This window comes from Mobula hypostoma, chromosome 2 (genome assembly GCF_963921235.1).
Source record: "Mobula hypostoma chromosome 2, sMobHyp1.1, whole genome shotgun sequence".
Classification (NCBI taxonomy): Eukaryota; Metazoa; Chordata; class Chondrichthyes; order Myliobatiformes; family Myliobatidae; genus Mobula; species Mobula hypostoma.
Genome location: NC_086098.1, coordinates 250567381 through 250589417, shown reverse-complemented (window position 1 = coordinate 250589417; position 22037 = coordinate 250567381). Strand labels below are relative to the sequence as shown.

Genomic DNA, 22037 nt, shown 5'->3' with positions numbered 1-22037 from the left:
AGCCGACTGATGTTCCGTAATAGATGTTTGTATCTTATCGATTGAATCGGCAATTTTCTGGAAATTAATTGAAATTTCCGCACGAATCAGCTCCGTAACAGAGGTTGAAATTTCCGCATGAATCAGCTCCGTAACAGAGGTTGAAATTTCCGCACGAATCAGCTCCGTAACAGAGGTTGAAATTTCCCTTTGAATTAGCTCCGATATAGCTTTCAAAGTTAACGGTGGTTCAGTCGGAGGAAAATCAGTACCTTTCGGTCTAACCGGAGGTTTGCCGTCCTTCCCGTTTTTCCCATTCTTAGACATAGCAGACCTTAAACGCATCCGATTATCAAAGAGCCCAATTTATTTCAAAATATTGTAAAAGTCGATACCTTAATGGTTAATTAAAATATAGCTGATCATAAGAAAAAAAACTCAGAGGTAATGGAGCGAGTCAAGAATACGACTTCACTCCATGAGCTCTACCGGAAGTCTCCACCCTCCACTCCTGAGGCTCAGAGCCAAGCTCAGTGCTATTGGTCTGGCTGCTGCTGCCTTGCCCCGATAGGTCATCCCCTACAGCAGTAGTGAACTGGGTACACATGTTGCTGAGGGGAATGGCCACAGGGTGACCCTGCACTGACTTCTTTCTCCCTTTACCTCTCTCGGTTTTCACCCGTCTACTCCCTGAATTCTGCACTCTGGGTGTAACCGCCTGCTCAAAAGCTGTATCTATGAATTGCTTTGCCCCCTGGATGATCCTTAGTTCATTCAAACCAAGCTCCAGCTCCTTAATGCAGTCTTTCAGGAACTGGAGTTGGCTGCACTTCCCACAGGTGTATTTATGACGGAGACCATGAGGTTCCATGAATTCCCATCAATTTGTGAGGAGCATTCCACTGTCGTATCTGCAATCCTGTCTACACTGTACTATGGGCAACTAAGACCAAATCAGCAATAATGAAAGGAAAAACCTACCCTTCTTACCTATTTCTTTGGCCTCAGCCACTTTTCTTCAAAGCCTCTAAGTTCCCGCTTTGACTCTAGCCCCCACTCCAACGATGCCTGCTCCGCTGGACCCTATCTCTCTTTACGGTATATAAAAAAATAAGAAAAACCCCCACACAAGGAGAAAGCTTACCGCATTTGGTGGTGCTCCACCTGCTTTCTGCTGCTGCCGATGCCAATTTCAATTAATTGTAAAAATATAGAGGTATCTGCAAGGTCCAACTGCTGATGAGTCAGTACCCTACAAAAACTACACCATGAAGACAAGAGAAAAAGGTTGTTGAAAAGCACAAGTCAGGAGATGGAGCCAAGAAAATTTCCAAGTCAGTGAATATTCCTTGGAGTACAGTTAAGCAAAACATCAAGAAATGGAAAGGATATGGCACAGCTGTACATTTGCTTAGAGCAGGCAGTCCTCAAACACTGAGTGATCGTGCAAGAAGGGGACTAGTGAGGGAGGCCACCAAGAGACCTATGACAACTCTGGAGGAGTTGCAAACTTCTGTGGCTGAGATGGGAGAGATTGCGCATACAACAACTTTTACCCTGGTGCTCCGGTCACAGCTTTTGGGAGAGTGGTAAAGAGAAAGCTACTGTTGCGAAAAAAAACCCACATGAAATCTCGGCTAGAGTTTCCCTGAAGGCATGTGGAAGACTGAAGTCAGCTGGAAGAAGGTTCTGTGGTCTGATGAAACCAAAGTTGAGCTTTTTGGCCATCAGACTAAATGCTATTTTTGGCATATGCTGAACACCTCACATCATCAAAGCATACCATCCCTACCGTGAAGCATGGTGGTGGCAGCATCAGGGCTTGGAAGGCTTGTGAAGATAGAGAGTAAAATGAATGCAGCAAAATACAGGGAAATCATGGAGAAAAATCTGATGCAGTCTGCAAGAGAACTGTGACTTGGAAGAAGATTTGTTTTCTAGCAAGATAATGACCCTAGGCATAAAGCGAAAGCTACATAGGAATGGCTTAAAAATAACAAAGTTAACGTCCTGGAGCGGCCAAGTCAGAGTCCAGACCTCAGTCCAATTTAGAATTCATGGGTGGACTTAAAAAGGCCTGATCACTCGCGATCCCCATGCAATCTAACAGAGCTTGAGCAGTTTTGTGAAGAAGAATGGGGAAAAATTGCAGTGACCAGATGTGTAAAGCTGATAGAGAACTACCCACATAGACTCAGGGCTGTAATTGCTGCCAAGGTGCATCTACTACTGACTTGAAGGGGGTGAGTAATCATGCAATCAATTATTTCATGTTTTATAATTGTAATAAATTTAGAGGAATTTGTAGAAATTTGTTTTCACTTTGACATGAAAGAGACTTTTCTGTTAATCAGTGGCAAAAAAAGCTAAATTAAATCCACTGTGATTCAATGTTGTAACAAAAAACATTAAAACTTCTGGGGGTGGGGGGGCTGTGTGAGTACTTTTTATAGGTACTGCGAGTGCCTTTATGCGGAAAGCGCAGCAATATCTCTACTTCCGTAGTTGTTTGCGACAATTCAGCATGGCATCTAAACCTTTGACAAACTTAAAGATGTGTAGTGGAAAGTACATTGACTAGCCACATAGCAGGTTGGTAGGGAAACACTGATCCCCTTGAGTGGAAAATGCTACAAAAAATAGTGGACACAGCCAAGTCCATCACAGATAAAGCCCTCCCAACCACTGAGCACATCTAAATGAAATGCTGCCACAGGAAAGCAGCTTCCATCATCAGGGACCCCTATCATCCCTTCTCATTGCTGAAATCAGGAAGAAGGTACAGGAGCTCTGGACTCACAGCACCGGGTTTAGGAACGGTTATCACCCCTCAGTTGTCCAGCTCTTGAACCATATGGGATAACTTCACAAATTCACTTGCCCCATCACTGAAACGTTCCCACAACCTACGGGCTCACTTTCAAGGACTCTTCATCGCATGTTCTCAATATTTATTGCTTATTTATTTATTATTATTATTATTTTTTATTTTTGTATTTGCAGTTTGTTGTCTTTTGCACGCTGATTGAACACCCAAGTCGGTGCAGTCTTGCATCAATTCTTTTAAGGTTATTATACTGTAGATTTATTGAGTATGCCCATAAGTCTCACAGTTCTGGATGCATTGTGATTATAAATTTTCTTCGAAATTTTAATGAATGGCCTGACAAAGTGGATGTGGAGAGGATGTTTCTTACAATAGGTCAGCCTCAGAATGAAGAGATGTCCATTTAGAAAAAGATGAGAAGGTATTTCTTTAGCCAGAGGATGGTGTATCTGTCAAAGGCTGTGGCGGCCAAGTCATTGAATATATTTAAAACAGAGGTTGATAGATTCTTGGCTAGTCAGGACATCAAAGATTATGGGGAGAAGGCAGGAATCTGGGGTTGAGAGGGACATTAAATCAGCCATGATGGAATGGTGGAGCAGACTCAGTGGGCCGAATGGCCTCAGTCTGCTCCTATTGACTCATGGTATAATTGAAATATCTGGAATTAAAAATATTTCCTGTTAATACTAAGCAGGTTAGGCTTCAATGAAGATGCTTCATCAGGGTGTATATACCATGGATACAAAAGCTGTATTTCTTTCTCGAGGTCATCCCAAAATGTGATGACAGGCTGATTTCTAAGTATAAACATCCTTGGAGAAATACATTCAGTGGTCAGTTTAATAGGTGCAACAATACACCAGCTCGTTAATGCAAATATCTAATCAGCCAATCATGTGGCAGTAACTCAATGCTTAAAAGCATGCAGACTTGGTCAAGATGTTCATGTCCAGTTCAGTTGCCTTTATATCGAATAGACTAGATTATAGACCAAATGCACATTTTACTGGCCTTCCAAAGCAATCTATTGACAAATTTCAACTCATTCAGAACACCCCTGCAAGACTTCTAACTAAAACCAAGCTGAGAAAACCCATCTCTCCCATCGTAACTAACATTGGGTTCCGGTATCTTTTTAGAATTGATTTTAAAGTTTTCTTATCTGTTTTTAAAGCTCTCCATATTTTGGGACTGGAGTACATTACAGAATAGATTTATTTATGCTCGAGTTCAGATCTTCTTCCATTGTCCTTTTAAACTTATGCAATCTCCCTCAGAATATTAGCAGATCAGCTTTTTTAGAACTATGCTCCGCAATTGTGGCACACAGTACCTAGAACTGTAAGTGATGCAGACTTGCATGGCACTTGTAAACGCAAGCTCAAACTATTTACTTAACCTTGCTTCCAACATCTTTTTGTCTTTTATTCACATGTTTGCACTTTATCCCATTGTAAAGCACTTTGAAAAGAGCTCTATTAATAAGTTATTATTATTGTTCAGACCAAACATCAGAATGGGGAAGAAATGCAATCTAAGTGACTTTGACCCTGGAATGATTGTTGGTGCCAGACAAGGTGGTTTAAGTATCTCAGAAACTGCTGATCTCCTGGGATTTTCATACACAACAGTCTTAAGAGTTTATAGAGAATGTTGCAAAAAACAAAATAATATCCAGTGAGCGACAGCACTGTGGGCAAAAAAGCTTTGTTAATGATCGAGTTCAGAGGAGAATAGCCAGACTTGTTCAAGCTGATAACAGCAGTAACTCAAATAATCATGCCTTACAACAGTGGTGTGCAGAAGAGCTTCTCTGAATGCGCAACACGTCGAACAAGTGGATGGTCTAACAGCAGAACAGCACGAGCATTTTGATTAGGACACATGAATGACAGAGCGATTATCTACCGTTGCCAGATACTGCTACAGTACAGAGATTGCCCAAAAGCAAACCTTCAAGAAGATCTGCTGGTTAAATTATGCGACCTCGGCTTGCTGAAGGGACTAGGCCTACAGTCCTTGGAGTTGCCTGATGCCGGTGGCCGAAGGTGGGGACGTCGTAAGCGGTGTGCGAGGAAGCGGAAGCGAGGCAAGTGGGCAGGAGTCCGTGCCAGGCAAAAAGCAAACCCTAGCCAGCCAGCTTTCCCGTCCATTCTGCTCTCCAATGTCTGCTCCCTGGACAATAAATTGGACTACATACGACGCCAACGAAATACTCGGCGGGAGTACAGAGTCTGCTGTGCGTATGTTTTCACGGAAACGTGGCTCACCGACGGAATCCCGGACGCCGCCATTCAGCTGGACGAGCTCGTCTTGTTTCGAGCAGACAGGGATGCAGCTCTCTCCAGTAAGACTCACGGTGGTGGCTTGTGTGTTTACATCAATACGGAATGGTGCAAGAACTCTGTGCTGGTTTCCAGACACTGCTCATCGCTAGTGGAGTTTGTGTCTGTTAGATGCAGACCATTTTATTTACAACAGGGATTCACCATTGTCCTTATAGTCAGTGTCTACATTCCCTCCAACACTAATGCTAAGGAAGTGCTCTGTGAGCTGTATGGGGCTATTAGCGAACTGCAGAACGCACACCCTGATGGACTGTTTATTGTCACCAAAGATTTTAACCACACAAACCTTAAGTCAATGCTCCCCAGATTCCATCAGAACGTGGACTTTACAATGAGAGGGGCGAACGCGTTGGACCTTGTTTACACAAACATTCCCGATGCGTACCGGGCAGAGCCCAGCCCCCACCTCGATTACTCAGACCACATCTCTGTTATGATAATCCCAGCATACAGACCGCTCATCAGGTGCTCCAGACCAGTTCAGAAGCAGATGAAAACCTGGCCAGCTGGAGCCATCTCTGCTCTTCAAGACTGCTTTGAGCACACCGACCGGCACGTGTTCAGGGAGGCTGCAACCGATGGCGACTCTACCAGCTTAGAGGAGTACAGGGCATCAGTGACTAGCTACATCAGCAAGTGCATCAATGACATCACTGTCTCCAAGACCATCACTACACGCGCTAACCAGAAGCCATGGATGACCTCAGAGGTGCGTGCGCTGCTGAGGACCTGTGACTCCGCCTTCAGAACAGGCAACAAGGCAGCCCTAACAACAGCGAGGGCCAAACTCTCCCGTGCCATCAGAGAGGCAAAGCGTGCACATGCCCAGCGAATCCACAACCATTTCCAGGACAGCGGCGACACGCGGCGCACGTGGAAGGGCATTCAGGACATCACCAACTACAGGACAACATCACCTGCCTGTGCTGGTGCTGCCTCCCTCCCAGATGTGTTGAACAACCTCTACGCTCGTTTTGAGGCGGAAAATTACGTGGCAGCGAGGAAGACCACCCCTCCTCCAAATGACCAGGTGCTGTGTCTGACTGTGGCCGATGTGAGGAGAATCCTGTGCAGGGTCAACCCAGGGAAGGCTGCTGGACCAGACAATATTCCTGGTAGAGTGCTTAGAGGATGTGCAGACCAGCTGACAGATACTCTCACTGACATCTTCAACATCTCCCTGAGCGGCGCTGTCGTTCCTACGTGCTTCAAGGCTGCCACCATCGTCCCCGTGCCGAAGAAGTCTTCAGCGTCCTGCCTCAATGACTACTGTCCTATTGCACTCACATCCATCATCATGAAGTGTTTCGAGAGGCTTGTCATGAGACACATCAAGACTCTGCTGCCCCCTCACTGGACCCCCTGCAGTTCGCGTACCGTCCCAACCGTTCAACAGACAATGCCATTGCCATCACCCTCCACCTGGCCCTAACCCACCTGGACAAAAAGGACATGTACATTCGAATGCTGTTCATAGAATTCAGTTCAGCATTCAACACAATCATTTCTCAGAAACTGATTGAAAAGCTGAGCGTACTGGGCCTGAACACCTCCCTCTGCAACTTCCTGACTGGGAGACCTCAGTCAGTCCGGACTGGAAGCAGCATCTCCAACACCATCACACTGAGCACGGGGGCACCCCAGGGCTGTGTGCTCAGTCCACTGCTGTTCACTCTGCTGACCCACGACTGTGTTGCAACACACAGCTCGAACCACATCATCAAGTTCGCCGACGACACGACCGTGGTGGGTCTCATCAGCAAGAACGATGAGTCAGCATACCAAGAGGAGGTGCAGCGGCTAACAGACTGGTGCAGAGCCAACAACCTGTCTCTGAATGTGAACAAAACAAAAGAAATGGTTGTTGACTTCAGGAGGACACAGAGCGACCACTCTCCACTGAACATCGACGACTCCTCCATAGAGATCGTTACGAGCAACAAATTGCTTGGTGTTCACCTGGCGGAGATTCTCACCTGGTCCCTCAACACCAGCTCCATAGCAAAGAAAGCCCAGCAGCTTCTGTACTTTCTGCGAAGGCTGAGAAAAGTCCATCTCCAACCCCCCACCCTCACCACATTCTACAGAAGTTATATTGAGAGCATCCTGAGCAGCTGCATCACTGCCTGGTTCGGAAATTGCACCATCTCAGATCGCAAGACCCTGCAGCGGATGGTGAGGTTAGCTGAGAAGATCATCGGGGTCTCTCTTCCCACCATTACAGACATTTACACCGCATGCTGCATCCGTAAAGCAAACAGCATTATGAAGGACCCCACACACCCCTCATACAAACTCTTCACCCTCCTGTCATCTGGCAAAAGGCAGCGAAGCATTTGGGCTCTCGCGACCAGACTATGTAGCAGTTTCTTCCCCCAAGCCATCAGACTCCTCAATACCCAGAGCCTGGACTGACACCAACCTACTGCCCTCTACTGTGCCTATTGTCTTGTTTATTATTTATTGTAATGCCTGCACTGTTTTGTGCACTTTACGCAGTCCTGGGTAGGTCTGTAGACTAGTGTCGATTTTGTGTTGTTTTTACGTAGTTCAGTGTAGTTTTTGTATTGTTTCATGTAGCACCATGGTCCTGAAAAATGTTGTGTCGTTTTTACTGTGTACTGTACCGGAAGTTATGGTCGAAATGACAATAAAAAGTGACTTGACTTGACTTGACTACACTCAGTGGCTACTTTATTAGTATCTAATATCGCTACCTCCCCAAAACAACATTTCGACTCTGTCCACCGGACCCTGCCATGAAGGAGCACCCGAATAGGAAGTTGAGCTATGCATTTGATGTGACTGAGGTTGTTTAAGCCACTCACAAGCAGTTAAAGCTAAAGGATGTAGTTCCTGCTTAGTGTTCAGTGTGGGAGATTCGGAATAAAATGAAACTACACCCTGTGAAAAAGAGATATGATTAGTTTTATTATCGGATTTTTGGATGGGGAAATCTGATTTTGCTTTTGTATGCTATCTCTTCACTTATCACTTTTAAATACCACATTCAAAAGTGTTTCAATGGCATTTTATGCTTTATTGTAGTAATGTAATCATTTGAAAAAGCTAGCGAATTGAGAAAGGATTACCTCTGCCGTATCTGTGCCTGACGTTTGAGCTTTTCACTGTAAGATTGGCAGAAATGACTGCTTCTGTGTCCATTTTCTATGGTTTCTTTTGTAAACAGCACACAAGTTGTTCAATGTAGCAACCAGCCACAAATCCCATTTGTATGTCATATGGCAAATTTACTCATCTGCTGTCCAAATGGAAAATATTTACATGCAGCTTTCTGATTCTTTTGTTAGTGAATTATGTCTATCAATAAAAATATGTGTGGTTTAGAATATGTTAGTTATTTTGAAGTATGGAAAAGATTAACAATCATATGATTCTATATTAATTTAGTTGGAAGGACAAGTGGTGGCACTGCTGGTTCAGAACCTGGAACGATTGGATGAGACAGTGAAGGAAGAAGCAGATGGCGTTCACAATACATTAGGTAGGTTGTGCCTGATTTGTTTTTTCTCTTCTATGTAATGAGATTCATGACTATCCAGCCTTGTTTGTGATGTTTCTGAATTTAGCTTGTAATTATGTGGCCTACCTCTCTTAAAGTAAGAGAAAAGCCTATCTCACAAGTGAGAATACTGCATTGTCACTCTGAAGGTTAAGTATTCAATAGAAATAATTTATGAACATGATAAATGGGAATATCCTTTATGCTTTGTTCTTTAACGTGGTTGAATGAACTTGGTCTTTTTTCCTTGGAGCGATGGAGGATGAGGGGTGACCTGATATAGCTGTATAAGATGATGAGAGACATTGATCGTCAGAGGCTTTTTCCCAGGGTTGGAATGGCTAGCACAAGAGGGCACAGTTTTAAGGTGTTTGGAATAGGTACAGAGGAGATGTCAGGGGTAAGTTTTTAATGCAGAGAGTGGTGAGTGCGTGGAATTGGCTGCCGGCAATGGTGGTGGAGGCGGATACGATAGGGTCTTTTAAGAGACTCCGGGACAGGTACATGGAGCTCAAAAATAGAGGGCTATGGGTAACCCTCGATAATTTGTAAGCTAAGGACATGTTCAGCCCAGGTTTGTGGGCCAAAAGGCCTGTATTGTGCTGTAGGTCAGTGGTCTCCAACCACCAGGCCGTGGGCCGGTATTGGGCCGCAGAGCATGTGCTACCGGGCCGCGAGGAAACGATATGATTTGGCGATAGGAGTCAGCTGCACCTTTCCTCATTCCCTGTCACGGCCACTGTTGAGCTTGAACGCACCCGAGGTCATTACGCACGCGTCATCCATGTCAGCGCAGGAAGGAGATCAACTCCTCAAGCTTGTAAATGAGGGCGGGCTGAAAAGTATGTTTGACATAACATCTCTGCCGGCATTCTGGATCAAAGTCAAGGCTAAATATCCTGAGATAGCCACAATAGCACTGAAAGGTTGCTTCCATTTCCAACATATCTCTGCAATGAATGCAACGAAAACTAAATTGTGGAACAGACTGGACAAAGGAGTGTCGCTCCTTTGTATCGCTGTCTCCCATCACCCCTCGATGGCACTGTCTTGTTGTAGGGAAACAAGCCCAGGGCTCCCATTGATTCAGTGATATTGGTGTGTTGCAATGATTTTATATGTTCATACGGGGAAAATATGTGCTGTGTGTTTAATATCCAAACGTTACTTAAAATGTTATGATGCTGTTGACTTATAAGTGACTTGTATAACCATATAACAATTACAGCATGGAAACAAGCCATCTCTGCCCTTCTAGTCTGTGCCAAACGCTACTCTCACCTAGTCCCACCAACCTGCACTCAACCCATAACCCTCCATTCCTTTCCTGTCCATATACGTATCCAATTTTTCTTTAAATGATAATATCGGACCTGCCTCTACCACTTCTACTGGAAGTTTGTTCAATACTTACTTCAAGCTCCCCTGTCCTCCCCTGATAATTGACTTATCGCTATATTCATGCGAGGAAAATATGCGCTGTGTGTTTAATATTGAATTCGTTAGATAAACCTTTTTAGAAACGAAATTGAGCGTATTAGCCACTTATCACCCATATTCCAGTCGTGATTAACTCCCCCCCCATACAGAATCGCCAAAAACGATTTGTAGAAAAAAATTGGCACGTACACACATGCGCAAGTCACGCATGCACACTGGTGCCCGTGCAATGCTTCATGGTCACTGTAGTCTTACTCAGGGTAAACGCAACGTATTTGACTGCTACTCTTGTCCGTTGGCAACCCTACTGCGCCCCCCCCCCCCCCGGGTTGGCCGGTCTGCAAGAATATTGTCAATAATAAACCGGTCTGCGTTGCAAAAAAGGTTGGGGACCCCTGCTGTAGGTTTTCTATGTTTCTATGAAGTATTATTTTGAACGTTGTACTAAAATAATTTGTCAACTGTAGGATTCCATTGCAATTCATAAAAATAATACATTATTAATGACAATAAACATGGGAGACAATATTGGAAACATGACACAGTAGAAAAGAGTGCCCATTATTTTCTACATTACTTGAGGATGCACATGAATGATTTGTACCAGCACACACAAAGAAACTGCATATTAAATGGCAAGGAGTACATTTGTGTGAAATGTTAGTAGATTTATTTAGAATTTAAAATGTTAATGATTTTTTTCTACTTTTCACTACTTTATTTGCAATTTTTATAATTCTCAGTCCCTCTCCATGTCTCCTTATCTCACTCCAAGCGCTCTTGCCTCCAGAAACTCTCAGATTCAGATACAGTGGATTCCGGTTAATTTGGCCATCATCTAGAAAATAGCCAGGATTCCCTTTGTGTAAGTGAGGCTCTATGCCATTTACTTGGGATAGGAGGCAGCTGCTGAACAGTTTCTAACAAGCATCAATCACTTGCACTTGTAAGATACTACCCCGTGCTTTGAGGGAATGGTTTTTAAGTAGTGTCAGTTGTGTGTGTTTGTGTTCAAAAAGCTGTGATTTTTGTCACTGATAGTTAGCGAGTTACAAGCAGTTAGATAATTCAGAAATGATTTGCTCACTGTGATTTTAAGCATTCAGACTTGGAGGCAGCAGAAACAGCTGGGAGTGAAAATGAAACAATTTCACTACTTCAACAAGTTAGGAACTATGAAGAATTTGAAGGTATTGGCAATCATCTTGAATGTTGCAATGAAAATGAAGATTTTGAGGATGCAATCATCAAAAGTATTGTACGAAGGCAGTCCATTATCTGCACTAGGTGTTTGCACTGACTTTGTTCATTTACAGTTAATCAAGAAAATGACAGTGTGCACTGGATGTATTCCTCTGTTGATAAATATCAGGAACTAATCCACAGTTTTATAGTATTGTAGTATAGGTAGTATACATAATTTGTTATTTAAATGGTATTCCTTCTTAACTGTTTCCATGAAACTTTGGCTATTTCGGGTTGCTGCTTAATTGGGCCAAAAAGTACTGGCCCAATGTGTCTCAATTAACTGGAATCCATTGTAATTGCCTCTCCACACCTCAACCTGTTCTCCCACCTCTGCTGACTGCTTGCAGCGCTCCAATCCAACTGCACCTATCTGGTCTTCAGTACATTGTTTTCTATTCAGCCACTTCCAGTTTCCTTCACTGTTGTATAATTTAAGGAATGTTAGCTTTGCAGTTAACAGGCAAGTTTGATCTGAGTACTGTGCTAATAAAAACTATTCACCCCTCTGGAAGTTTTAATATTTTATTGCGTTACAACATTGACTCAAAGTGGATTTAATTTGACTTTTTATGACACTGGTCAACAGGGCTGTGTACATACATCTACTGATGCTTCTGGACATATCTTCAATGATGTTCCTGGAGTCATTGGGTGTTTCGGGTCCTTCAAAATTATACGCCCTCCTCCAGGTGACCCAGCTGATCAGACCCCAGCTTGTGTCCAGATGGCCAGCTACTTATGACTCCATGGCTCCCCCCTTTTGAGCCACAGCCACATCTTGAGGCCCTCTCTGCTGCATCAGTGGTACTGCGGATGGCTCTCCTCTTCCTCTCTCCCTCGATGCCTAAATTGCTGAAGGCTCTGGCTGAGGAACGGGCTGCAAATCCCCTGCGAAAAAACTCATTGGTGTCAAAGAGGAAACAAATTTCTACAAATCTGTCTAAATTTATTACATTTGTTAAACACAAAATAATTAATGCATAATTACGCACCCCATTCAAGTCAGTATTTGGTAGATGCACCTTTGGTAGAAATTACAGCCTTAAGTCTGTGTGGATAGGTCTCTATCAGCTTTACACATCTGGAATCCAATTTTTCCCCATTCTTCTTTACAAAACTGCTTAAGCTCTGTCAGATTGCATGGGGATGGTGAGTGAACAGACTATTTCAAGTCCAGCCAGAAATTCACAGTTGGATTGAAGTGTTGTCTCTGACTTGGCCGCTCCAGGACATTAACTTTATTTTTAAGCCATTCTTGTGTATCTTTGGCTTTATTCTTGTGGTCATTGTCTTGCTGGAAAACAAAAAGAACACCTACAGCACAATACAGGCCCTTCAGCCCACAATGCTGTGCTGAACATACACTTACTATAGAAATTACCTAGGGTTACCCATAGCCCTCTATTTTTCTAAGCTCCCAAGTCACAGTAATCTTGCAAACTGCATCAGGGTTTCCTCCAGGATTTCCCTGTATTTTGCTGCATTCGTTTTACCCTCTACCTTCACAAGCCTTCCAGGGCTGCTGCCGTGAAGCATCCCCACAGCATGATGCAGCCACCACCATGTTTCACGGTAGGGATAGTGTTGCTTTTGATGATGTGTAGTGTTTAGTCTGATGGTCAAAAAACTCAATTTTGGTTTCACCAGATCATAGAACCTTCTTCCAGTTGACTTCAGAGACTTCCAAGAGCCTTCTGGCAAGCTCTAGCTGAGATTTCATGTGAGTTTTTTTCACCAGTGGTTTTCTCTTTGCCACTGTCCCATGAAGCTGTGATCAGTGAAGCACCCAGAGAACAGTTGTACGCACAATCTTGCTCATCTCAGCCTCTGCAGCTTCTAACTGCTCCAGAGTTGTCATAGGTCTCTCGGTGGCCTCCCTCATTGGTCCCCTTCTTGCACAGTCACTCAGATTTTGAGGACGGCCTGCTGTAGACAGATTTATAGCTGTGCCATATTCCTTCCATTTCTTGATGATTGACTTAACTATTCTAAGGGATATTCAGTGACTTGGGAATTTTCTTATATCCATCTCCTTACTTGTGCCTGTAATGGAGTTGCTTGGAGTGTTCTTTTATCTTCACAGTGTAGTCTTTGCCAGGATACTGACTCACCAGCTGTTGGACTTTCCAGATACAGATGCATTTTTACTACAATCAGTTGAAGCACTTTAACTGCGTACAGTGATCCTCTTTTAACTAATTATGTGACTTCTAAAACCAATTGGCTGCAGCAGTGATGATTTGATGTGTCATATTAAAGGGGGGGGTGAATACTTATGCAATCAATTATTTTGTGTTTTATATTTCTAATTAATTTAGATCACTTTGTAGAGATCTGTCTCTTTTCACTTCGATACAAAAACATCTTTTTCTGTTGATCAGTGTCAAAAAAGCCAAATTAAATCTTCTGTTGTTCAATGTTGTCAAACAATAATACACCCTATCCTTGTTAAATGCGTCTTCAGACTATGCGGATTCACAGTTATGCGAGGAACCCATTTCTACCAATGTCTCGTTATATGCATCCAAAATTCACAGTTATGCGAGGAGCACTGCCTTCCCGCCAATACAAGTCACATGCGCACACTTCAGTCTCACTGTTGGGATGAGAAGCACCGCTTTCCCGCCAATACAAGTCAGGTGCGTGCGCCTCACAATTTCACTCCCGCCACTCTCGCATTGGTTTTGGCAAGGTGTGGATGCGTGATCTTAAACTTTTGTTGGTTTTAACTATGCCTCCTAAGTGTCCGATGTCATGTCTTGAGCCGTCAGCCGAGCAGCAGAGAACCGCTTTAACACTTGAAAAAAGTTGAAAATTATAAACAGCGCGGCATCAGCTGAAGGTAACACAGCTCTGGGACGATACCACCAGGATCAGAACCTTGCCTTTAAAGTTCTTTTGTTGCTTAACAATGCGCCAGCCCGTCCTAAACATTTGGACAGTATTCATCCTAACATAACAGTGCGTTTCCTGCCGCCTAACACAACATCGCTGATTCAACCACTCAACCGGTGTGATCCACATTCAAGGCGTACATATTTTTTTTTAACGGCAAACTATCTCTCAGATGCTGCAAGCAACAGATGATTTTGAAAATCCCGGGAGTTTACCAACGGTAAGGGAATAGTGGAAGTCGGAACACTTAGCACAAACGGCGATGGACATGGACCCAAGTTTAGAACGGAGTCAGCATTTCAGTCGTTCCCTGCCATCAACCCTTCTTCCCTACAAGCAAATTTATGCTGAAAAACAAAATGCTGCCAAGTAAACAACCCTCACCACTTTATTCAAATTGCTGTAATCTTCTACTGCCGGCAGTTCTAAGAGTTCTGTAAGTCTTCCTTCACCCCTTGCTGTGCTTGATATGATCCTGACGACCACAACCATCCACCTCGGAGCGAACACACCTGCCACTGATGGTGAGTGCTGTACACCAGAGGATGTTAACTTTCTATGATTTATTACGTTGAATATTACCTTAAATTGATTAAATATAATACAAATGTCTTGTAGTACTGCTTTTGTGTCGTATTGGTATGAAAATGTGAATAAATTATGGATAAAACATTTTTAGGAAGCCCTCTGGAACACATCCCTATTTTCTCCATTTAAATAATTATTCACATTATGCGATTTCACATTATACGTCAACTTCGAGGAATGTATCACTTGCATATAACGAGGATAAGGTGTACATGAAACTTAAACGGAGTTTGAATACTTTTTATAGACACTGTATGGTTATGGGATGATCTGCATAGAGGGTGCTACACCATCATCTCCAACTGTGTAGTCATCAAGCTGCTTGTAGGTTTGATACATATTGTGTGGCTTCAGCTAGGTTGCATGATGGCCTGTTTAAACTGGATTTTTGTTATTACGATGTACAAGTACAATGGTATAAGAGTGAACTGGAGACTATCAATTCTGAATGAGAGGAGAGTTTAGCTTTATATAAAAGAAGTTTTTCAGGAAAATCTTGCAGATCAGGAATAAGTAGAATGCTGTGGCTTTAAAATATGTACATGGTGCTGAATGGTCTGCCATCATGATTATAATATCAAGCGTTGGTAAGTTAGTGAGGTGTTGAGAGAGGAGGTTGGGAAAATATTATATTATTGTCATGTGCACTGATGGATAATGAAAATGGAAAAAAAATGTTTTGCATGCCATCCATACAGATCAATTCAATACAACAGTATGTTGAGGAGTACATAGTCATAGTCACACTTTATTGATCCTGAGGGAAATTGGTTTTCGTTACAGTTGCACCATAAATAATAAATAGTAATAAACCATAAATAATTAAATAGTAATATGTAAATTATGCCAGGAAATAAGTCCAGGACCAGCCTATTGGCTCAGGGTATCTGACCCTCCAAGAGAGGAGTTGTAAAGTTTCAAACAGGAATTCTGCAGATGCTGGAAATTCAAGCAACACACATCAAATTTGCTGGTGAACGCAGCAGGCCAGGCAGCATCTCTAGGAAGAGGTGCAGTCGACGTTTCAGGCCGAGACCCTTCATCAGGACTTACGAAGGAAGGTCCTGACGAAGGGTCTCGGCCTGAAACGTCGACTGCACCTCTTCCTAGAGATGCTGCCTGGCCTGCTGCGTTCACCAGCAACTTTTATGTGTGTTAGTTGTAAAGTTTGATGGCCACAGGCAGGAATGACTTCCTATGACGCTCAGTGTTGCATCTCGGTGGAATGAGTCTCTGGCTGAATGTACTCCTGTGCCCAACCAGTCCATTATGTAGTACGAGGGCAAACAACAATATAGGATAAGAGAGTGCGTAGTGCAGGTAGACAATAAGGTGCAATGCCATAGTAAGGTGTACTGTGAAGTGAAGAGTGCATGCTACTGTACTAGGGGACTGTTCAATAGTCCTATAACAGTGGGATGGAAGCTCTCCTTGAACCTGGTGGTACCTGCTTTCAGACTTTGGTATCTTCTGCCCAGTGGGAGGGGGAAGAAGATAGAATGTCCAGGTCTTTGATTATGTTGGTTGTTTTACCAAGGTGGAGAGAAGTTTAGACAGAGCCCATGAAGGGAAAAGCTGGTTCCCGTGATATGTTGAGCTGTGTTCACAACTCTGCAGTTTCTTGCCGTCATGGGCAGAACAGTTGCAATACTAAGCAGTGATACATCTGAATACGATGCTTTCTGTAGTGCTTCAAAAAAGACTGGTGATGGTCAAAGGAGACATGCCAAATTTTTTTCAGCCGACTGAAGAAGTAGAGGATTGTTAGCCAAATGCAAAACAGGGATATGTGATGAGAAAATAGAGTGAAACCCTTGTCCACTACATTTGAGAAGTGAATTGGAATACTGGTGATGCTAGGCAAAAGTCATAATACAGATCTAATTTAGGAACAGTGATTACCCTCCAACCATGGGGCTTCAGAAATGGCATGGGTAATTTCACTTGTCAATTCTGAACTGATTCCACAACCTACAGACTCAATTTCAAGGGCTCTAAAGCTCATACTCTCGTGAGTTATTTTATTTGCACTATTTGTTTTCTTTTGCTCATTTATTGTTTTCTTAATGTATTGTTTTTCATCATTTTTTTCTGTTTTCCTTTTTTCTTGTTTTGTGATCTTTGTGAAGGTCAGTGCAGAGCAAGCATTTGCTTTTTATTCATGGACGATACAGAACATTAGATAATTGAATTCTTGATTCTGACAATGCTGCAGTTCTAAGTTGCATCATTACATTAGTGATGTCTAGGTTTTCAAACAAATAAGTCAAAATTCAGCACTAGCAAAGTAGTGTTTGATTGGAAATTGTGGACTCTTATGTAGCTGATAATTCTATATGATTTTTGGCCATTGTTCCCATTGAATTTATGTTCCTGAAGCCTGATCAAAATCATTGCCGGTGAGAGTGAGAACCAATCTGGAGGAACTAGTCAATCTGTGGATTTAATTGGTTTTTCTAAATTGCATTATTTTCAATGGGAGATGTATGTTTACTTGTTTTGTGTTGCCTTAGTTTATATTCGGAAAGAAGCAAGGCAATGTGTTTGTCAAGCCCAGTTAATCTTTGAGGAAGGAAGGCCCAGTTGTATTATAAAATGAACCCACCAGTGGGAATGCTAATGGGGATACAAACTGGGAACACTAATAGTCTATGACACCGGCTTGGATGTTTGCACACTTCTATTACTTTTTCTAATTTATTTCGCTCTCAGCACTCTATCAGAATGTTTCACCTGCTTTGGCCTCATTTTGGTGAAGTGTTGAGAAGCTTACCCTGACTTGTAGCATTTCAATTGAAAATATTTCAGCCTGAAAGCTACCAATATTTTTGAATTAGAATGATTTACATTTGACAAAAAAAAGTGAAGATTATTTTGATTTAGTTTCATATTCTTAATACTCTTGACAACATCTGTATAGGTTGGGAGAATCCATTTTTTCAGCTGTTTCTGATTTTCATTTTATTGCCTTTTCCTTCTACAGTATGTTCTGGTTTTCTTTGATGACCTGTTTTGTTTTTATCTTTACTGATCAACTCATTTCTGTCAGGTGATGGGTGGTATAATGGAGAAGGAACCTTCCCTAAACTGCATCGGGAGTAGGGATTATTGGAAAAATTTAGCTCTCTTGCTCACGTCTACCTCTCTCCTGAGAAAATATCTCATTCCTTTGAGCAAATCCCGTCTCTCATCCCCGCTCCAATTATACTTGCCTCTTGAATTCTCTATTCTGGCAAATCAAAGAATAGGTATTCAGTAACTAAAGACTTTATATCCATTCAACTATGTCTTTCTTCCCTTTTTCAAAACAAATCAAAGGTTTCAAAAGTCTCATCAATATATAAAAAAAATCAAATGAATACAACTGGCTGATTCAGTTGCATCTTGGAAATTAGATATATTGGGCATGTTTAGACTGCCTGACAGCTCAGAAGCAGATCTGTGCACATCAGTCAAGTTAATTGAATGGTTGTGGGGTTGAACTTGTTGTTTAGGATCTACTTCGGCAATTTTCCACACTGTCAGGAAAATATCGTTGCTGTGACTACACTGAATAGCTTAGCGAGATGTGCAGCCTCACCTGAAGCATACATATTTGATACTTTAGCCAGGCATAAAAGGATTGAATTACCACCATGTTGAGCAATTCTTCATTTTTAGTGGATAAATCTTATTTTTGCATTCCATTTACTGATTAAATCATGCAGTTTTTTTTTGCAGTTTAAATTTTGCCACCTTCTGATTTTATACCATTTAAGAACTGGGCTATTTTTCATAAGAGTCTGCCACACGGTCATTAGGTAATTATTTTTATTGCCTTTTAATGATTACAGTTTAGTATTGAGAACATTAAACATTGATAAATATTGTACAATTTCCTGATGGAATGTGTATTCACAGTCTTGCTGAACAGTGTGTTTACAGTAGATTTAGGAAGCTTGTTCTTGTTCATTATTCACCAAGTGCATATGTCAGAGTCTAACAAATTATTAGAAGGCCAAAATCTTTTTCCTTTCAAAACCTAACTCTTGATCTCATGGGATATTCATGCACAACAGTCACTAGAGTTTACACAGAATGGTGCAAAAAGCAAATAAAAATCTAATGAATAGCAGCTCTGTGGGTGAAAATGCCTTGTTAATGAGAGAGGTCAGTGGAGAATGGCCATACTGGTTCAAGCTCACAAGAAGACACAGCAAATCAAATAACCATGCGTTACAACAGTGGTGTGCAGAGCATCTCTGAATGTGCAACACATCAAACCTTGAAGTGGATGGGCTAAAGCAGCAGAAGACGTAATAAAATGGCCACTGGGTTCATTGATGTGCTCAGATAAATTTGCAGCCTTACGTCATTTTGGCTTATCATGAAATAAGATGCAAAGTCTGTAGAGTCATAGAAAAATACAGCACAAAACAGGGCTTTCTAGTCTGTGTCCAACCAACCATTTAAATTGCCTACTGCCTTTCATTGAACTGCACTGGGACCACAGCCCTCCATACCCCTTCCATCCTTGTACCTATCCAAACTTTTAAATGTTGAAATTGAGCTTGCATGCACCACTTGTGCTGGCAGCTCATTCCACACTCACATGACCCTCTGAGCGAAGAGTTTCCCTTTATGTTCCTCTTAAACTTTTTCACCTTTCACCTTTAAGCCATGACCTCTGGTTGTAGTCCCAGCCAGCCTCAGTGGGTAAAGCCTGTTTGCATTTACCCTATCTATACCTCTCATAATTTTGTATACCTCTATCAAATCTCCTGTCAATCTTCTACATTCCAAGGAATAAAATCCTAACCTGTTCAATCTTTCCTTATAACTCAAGTCCTCCAGACCTGGCAACATCCTTATAAATTTTCTCTGTACTCTTTCAACTTTATTTAGATCTTTCCTGTAGGTAAGTGATCAGAACTGCACACAGTACTCCAGATTAGGCCTCGCCAGTGACTTGTACAACTTCAACATAATGTCCCACCTCCTATACTCAATACTTTGATTTATAAAGGTCAATGTGCCAAAAGCTTTCTTTATGACCCTCATACCTGTGATGCCACTTTCAATGAACTATATACTTGTACAAGATCCCTTTGTTCTACTACACTCCTCAGTGCCCTACCATTCACCGTGTAAGCCCTACCTAGACTGGACGTATTGAAGTACAACACCTCGAATGTCTGGTCTGCATTAAGTTCCAGCTGGTCCAGATCCTACTGCAAGCCATGATATCCTTCCTCCTTGTCCACTGCACCTCCAGTCTTGGTGTCTCCTGCAAATTTGCTGATCCATTTGACCACATTATCACCCAAATTGTCGATATAGATGACATGCAACAGTGGACCCAGCACTGATCCCTGCGGCACTCCAGTAGTCACTGGCCTCCAGTCAGAGTGACAACCATGTACTACCACTGTTTGGTTTCTCCCACATAGCCAATATCTAATACAATTTACTACCTCATAATATTTGTAATAGTTGTCATGGTTAATATTTTCAGTGAATTAATGCTTTAATATCCATAGTTCCATTTAAGTAATAGTCCTGATCAGACACTGCAAAATAGCTTGATGTTTTTGCTAATTGTTTTACCCATTGACCTCTGTTTCCCCTGTAAAAAAAAAACTCAAGTACGATATGAGTATCTAAATGTTAGGAACATGTTATGACTGTTAGGGACAGTCCTAAACTGGATTATATCAGATGGGATTCTGTTAGTCACAAGTGTTTAACTTTGATCCTTGTAATGATTCAGTGCTTAAAATTAATTTCTGTTCCTTACACAGCTGGCAGAACTGTATCATTCTTTACATTTTGCCAGATTTCTGTCATGAGTGTATATCACATTAATGAAAAATCAATAGCGTAAAAATTACCTAATGAAAACCATTTCTTGTGCACCAGTCCATCTCAGTCAGTTGGCACAGATGCAAACCCATCTGTGTACACATTTTGCACAGCGTATGAAGAATGGATTCTATAGGGTGCACAGTTTTATAAGTCATCAGACTGATCTGAACAGCTTGCCTCGAACATTGCTATGTTAAATCTTGTTTTCTTTTGCAAAGGATGTTGTGTGCTTTATATTTAAATATCAGAATGTAAAATGACTGTAATACATGCATGAAGAAAAGAATAGCTATAATATAAAAATGTTGATGTATTTTATAAGTAAGCTAGAAGTATAAAAAAGGAACTCATTTGTGTGAGAAAATGGGTAAGTATTATATCAGTGTCAACAAATGGTAAATGTGAGATCATTTGGAGAGGATGTGAAAGTATTAGGAAGATTTTGGAAAGCTACCTTCGTCATGGGATTCAAGGACCCTTCAACGCCCAAGACACGCTCTCTTCTCATCACGGAAGAGTATAGGAACCTGAAGACAAACACTCAACATTTTAGGAACAGTTTCTTCTCCATCATTAAATTTCTGAAAGGCAAATGAACCAACTCATGAACACTACCACACTACTTTTTTGCTCTCTTATTGCACAACTTAATTAATTAAATTTTGAATATATATACTTTATTTTAATTTGTAGTTTATATGTATTGCACTGTACTGCTGCTGCAGAATAGCAAATTTCATAGCATATATCAGTGACATTAAACTTAATTCTGGAAAAGATTTACAAAGATAGTTTGTGGCATGACCAACAACTGTAACAAACATAATGCACCTGGGACTCCTTTTTTACGAAAATGCTGGGGGTTGGAATTCAATAGAAGTACATAAAATGATGGATCTGGATAGAATGGTTGGGGTTTGGGGACTAATTTACAGGTGCACGATACAGGAGAAGAGAATTAAGAGTGAAGTATGTAAAAACAGTTTCACACATGGATGGAACTTAAATTGAACTGCCTCCATTGACGTAGAGCAGTGGTTCCTTCGACCCCTATGGGGTGTGGGAGCATCGGGCGGGGGGGGATAAAGATAAAGGGAGAAATGGGGAGGGCGCTCGGTAGCAAGGGGAGCACCTGAGGGATTACAGGCTTAATTAAAGAAATGAATTGTTTATTATAAGGATTTGATCTTCAGTGCCTCATTATTGATTGCAATGATCGCATATTGACTTCGTCTCTTGCTAACTTGCCGTTCTCTTAGACTTTGTTCAAAGCACATTTTTAGTTGTTGAAAAACAATGTTACAATGTACTTGTCACACCGTGAGAAACCTGGACTGAAGAA

The 22037-nt window shown here is 41.9% G+C and overlaps 1 protein-coding gene across 1 annotated transcript in view; it reads left to right on the top strand.

The window, feature by feature from the left end:
• Window positions 1-22037, top strand: part of ctnnbl1 (catenin, beta like 1) — a 271790-nt gene that overhangs the window by 85375 nt on the left and 164378 nt on the right. The window contains exon 6 of the mRNA XM_063032890.1: window positions 8569-8662. Coding sequence (XP_062888960.1) covers window positions 8569-8662 — 94 coding nt within the window. The remainder of the gene's footprint in view (window positions 1-8568; window positions 8663-22037) is intronic.